The sequence below is a fragment of the Mandrillus leucophaeus genome, unplaced genomic scaffold (assembly GCF_000951045.1).
Source record: "Mandrillus leucophaeus isolate KB7577 unplaced genomic scaffold, Mleu.le_1.0 Scaffold50, whole genome shotgun sequence".
NCBI classification, from domain to species: domain Eukaryota; kingdom Metazoa; phylum Chordata; class Mammalia; order Primates; family Cercopithecidae; genus Mandrillus; species Mandrillus leucophaeus.
This window is the reverse complement of record NW_012105365.1, coordinates 1,246,320-1,250,249: the sequence shown is the minus strand read 5'-3', so window position 1 is coordinate 1,250,249 and position 3,930 is coordinate 1,246,320. Positions and strand designations below refer to the sequence as shown.

Genomic DNA, 3,930 nt, shown 5'->3' with positions numbered 1-3,930 from the left:
CTTGAAACAGCAATGTCGACAAGGCCTGTAAATATTTTACAGAGTTTCATTCTGAGCCCAATATGATTGACCAAGGCCTGAGGCACAGTTTTTTGTTTGTTTGTTTGTTTTTTAGACAGAGTCTCATTCTGTCACCCAGCCAGTGGCGTGATCTCAGCTCACTGCAACCTCCACCTCCTGGGTTCAAGCTATTCTTCTGCTTCAGGCTCCTGAGTAACTGGGATTACAGGTGCCCACCACCATGCCTGGCTGATTCTTGTATTTTTAGTAGAGACCTCGTTTTGCCATGTTGGCCAGGCTGATCTCAAACTCTTGACCTTAGGTGATCCACCCCCCTCAGCCTCCCAAAGTGCTGGTATTACAGGCGTGATCACCACGCACAGCCTGAGGCACAGTTTTAAGAGGTCCTGAGAAAATGTGCCTGAGGTGACTGGGCTACAGCTTGGTTTCATACGTTTTGTGGAGATATAAGGCATCAATCAGTACACATAAGGTATGCATTGGTTTGGTTCGGAAAGGAAAGGCAACTCAAAGCGGGAGTTTACAGGTCAGAGGTGGATTCAAAAATTTCCTGATTGCTCTCTGTTGAAATGGGTAAGTTATTATTTAAAAACTGGGGATCAATAGAAAGGAGTATCTGCGTTAAAATAAGGGATTGTTGAGGGCAAGTTTCTTATTATGTAGAATAGTTGGTAAATGTCTCTTATCAGACCTTAAAAGGTGCCGGACTTAGTTAAATCACTCCTGGATCAGGAAAATACTTGGACAGGGGAGGGGATTCTCTACAGAATGTAGATTTTCCCCAGAAGAGACTGTTTTGAAGGGTCATTTAAAAATAAGTCAAAGGAATATATTTTGGGGCAAAATACTTTGATTTCTTTGAGAGCCTACTGTCATGTGATGCTATACCAGAGTCAAGTTGGAATTCGGTATCTCATTGCTGTGAAGTCTGTTTTTTCATTCTTAAGATCTCTGTTTTAATGTTAATACTCACTGGTCAGTTGTGCCTGAATTCCAAAGGGAGGAAGGTATAATGAGGCATGTCCAACCCCTGCTTCCCATCATGGCCTGACCTAGTTTTTCAAGTTTACTTTGGAATGCCTTGGCTGAGAGAAGGGTTCATTCAGTTGGTTGGGGGGCTTAGAATTTTATTTTTGGTTTACAGCAACAATAAATGGATATATCTTGCAAAAAAGTTACGAGACCAGCCAGAGAAGATCACTAAGAATAATTAATATCACGAAAGCAAAGGAGAATGTTTTATCTGTAGGAAAGAAATAGGCAGTTTTGAAAAAGAATTGATATTGGTTTTTAAAAACGTTGAAACTAAACAATGCTGGTAAAGCAACTTCTTTGAAGTTCTATTTTCTTAGGTAAAAACATTAGCTACTTGATTTAAGAAAATGAAGAAAACATATTCTTTGAAAATACTTTGATGAAAATAAAACTGTACAAATTGAGTTTAAGGATAAATGTCAAATGAATAACTTTCTTTTAATTTAAGGTGCTGTATTTTGGGATGTTATCCTTCAGAGGATTATTTTCTTGAAAAGGAAGGCATTTTTCTCCTTTTGGATGTGTTGGCAGTAAGTATGGCTATAACAATTGTAAGACAAAAGACAAATATGTCTAATAAAGACCTCTTCCAAATTGAATGCCACAGAGCACTATTCTATGAATAAATGTGCCCCAAATCATGTTCAAAGGCACGGTCTTAAACAAAATTGCTCCTAGAGATTCATAATACACAGTGTATTAAAGGCTCTGAAAATTCCTCTGGTTGGAAAATCATTTTACCAGTATTTTTTCAATATTTTCAAATACACGGGAATAAAGAATTTGTTTTTTCTTTGTACTCCATCAGCCTACTAAGAAACAGCTTGTGAAGAGCTTGACCATATCAAAACCCATAGTCATTTATTAATAACTTCTAGTTTCTTCCCCTGATATTAAAATATAAGGGCCATGTTAGACAAGGAGCAAAGATAAGCATTTTTAAAGAACTATGTATTATTTGGAGGTAATGTGAAGAAGTCTAGTGAGTCATAGATCATTGTTTTGCAGAATGAGCAGGTATGAGCAAGCTAGGCCTTCCAATAGAGATGGTGCCATCTAGCAGCTGTGAAGAATATGGCCCCTTAATAGCCTCAATTCTAACTGGAGTCCATAGTCAGGATGATATGGGAGGAAACGTACAATTTCGTTTCAATAAAACTTTGAGATTCTCACACAGGGATCTAGCCAGATCCCTGTGATTCTGTGATTGCCACCATTCTTGATTTTATTAACAGAATAACAAACCTACTTTGATTTAGCAAAGGTGCTAAAATTATTTGTGCCCCTTAACCTCTCTGAAAGTTAGTTCATTTCTCTCTTTTCAATTTCTTGACCTGTAAAACAGAGATAACAACATTATATATCTTGTTGTATTGTTGGAAGGATTAAATGAGTGATTGTATGTGTGCATGTGCATCTGAGTGTGCATGCATACTTATATATTATGGATTAAATATAGTGCCTAACACATTATTCCTGTGTTTACTGTTATTATGAACATTATTATTAGAGTATGTTTAATGCTGATTCAACCAAATTAATTGCAAATTACAAATATTATTTAATGAAATTTTTATATCAATTTCAATCTTTCACATTTGCCTGTCTCCTGAAGTAGAGAAATAAAAAACTCATTTCCTTGAGTGTTTTGCTTAATACAATTCTGCTGAAATAAAAAGTATGCAGTGATAACTGCTAATCATGGTTAAATAATAATGAGAGCTTACTATGTGCCAGGCAGTCTCATATAACTCATAATAACCCTTTGCAGGTAATATTATTATGCTTTCATTTTATAAAAGGAAACTGATGATGTTTGCAATTGAAACAAAAGCTTACATATTTCCTTTGCTATATTCAAATAGCAGTATACTATAAAAGTTAATCAACAAAAAGTATTTCACATAGAAGAATTAGATTATGGAGGCCATTGCTTTGGATGGAATTTTCTATACCTAAATTTTGGTGTGCTGAAAACTACTTGTAGCAAAATAAAGGAAATATGCTTTATAATAGGAGAATTTTTTTGAATCCTTAAATACTCTTTTATGGATGATGATTGCCACAAAACCAAATTACATCTTGTTTTATTTTCATATGTGATTGTCATTTGCAGTTACCATCAGTTACTCTCTTAATAACAAAGAGATTACAGTTAGTATGAATCTACAAGCCTTGATAAAGCATATAAATTGGAAAGATCCTGTAATTACAGTGAACTCTGTATAACACTATTGAGCTTCACCACTTAAAACCAACATCTTCACTTATTTTTGCAAATCTCCTTTTTCCAACTCAACCACATCAGTCACATTTTGGTCATGATATATGTTTATAATGACTTCAGAATTACATTAAATCTTTTTCTTTTTATCCTTTTAAATTTCTAATGTTTGAAAATATAGTCATTACAATGGATGTCCATTTTAACAGATTTTCCTGACTCTGAGTTTAGAAGAAACTTAATGATAATACAAGTGTTTCTCTCTCTTTTTTTGTTTTTGAAGACAATAATTCTTAATATTGATTGCAACTTTTTTCCTTTTCTGTTTCCTTGCTGAAGTTGAACCCAAAAAAATTCTGTAATCTAATACTTGGAATAATGGTTGAATTTTGTGATAATCCCAAAACTGCAGCTCATGTCAATGCTTGGCAAGGGAAGAAGGATCAAACAGCTGCTAGTCTTTTAATTAAATTGTGGAGAAAGGAGGAAAAAGAACTAGGAGTAAAACGTGATAAAAATGGGAAGATCATTGGTGAGTATATTTATAATTGTTAGTAGAAGCAATTAATGTCTATATTTTAAAAGATCTTTAAATGGTATTAGGAAAGCATCAGGCCTTTCACCCCTTTGTCTAATTTTTTTTTTTTTAA

The 3,930-nt window shown here is 34.4% G+C and overlaps 1 protein-coding gene across 2 annotated transcripts in view; it reads left to right on the top strand.

The window, feature by feature from the left end:
* Positions 1–3,930, top strand: part of CFAP69 (cilia and flagella associated protein 69) — a 64,400-nt gene that overhangs the window by 49,235 nt on the left and 11,235 nt on the right. For both annotated transcript variants that reach the window (XM_011996017.1, XM_011996016.1), the window contains exons 16-17: positions 1,505–1,586; positions 3,620–3,812. In XM_011996017.1, coding sequence (XP_011851407.1) covers positions 1,505–1,586; positions 3,620–3,812 — 275 coding nt within the window. The remainder of the gene's footprint in view (positions 1–1,504; positions 1,587–3,619; positions 3,813–3,930) is intronic.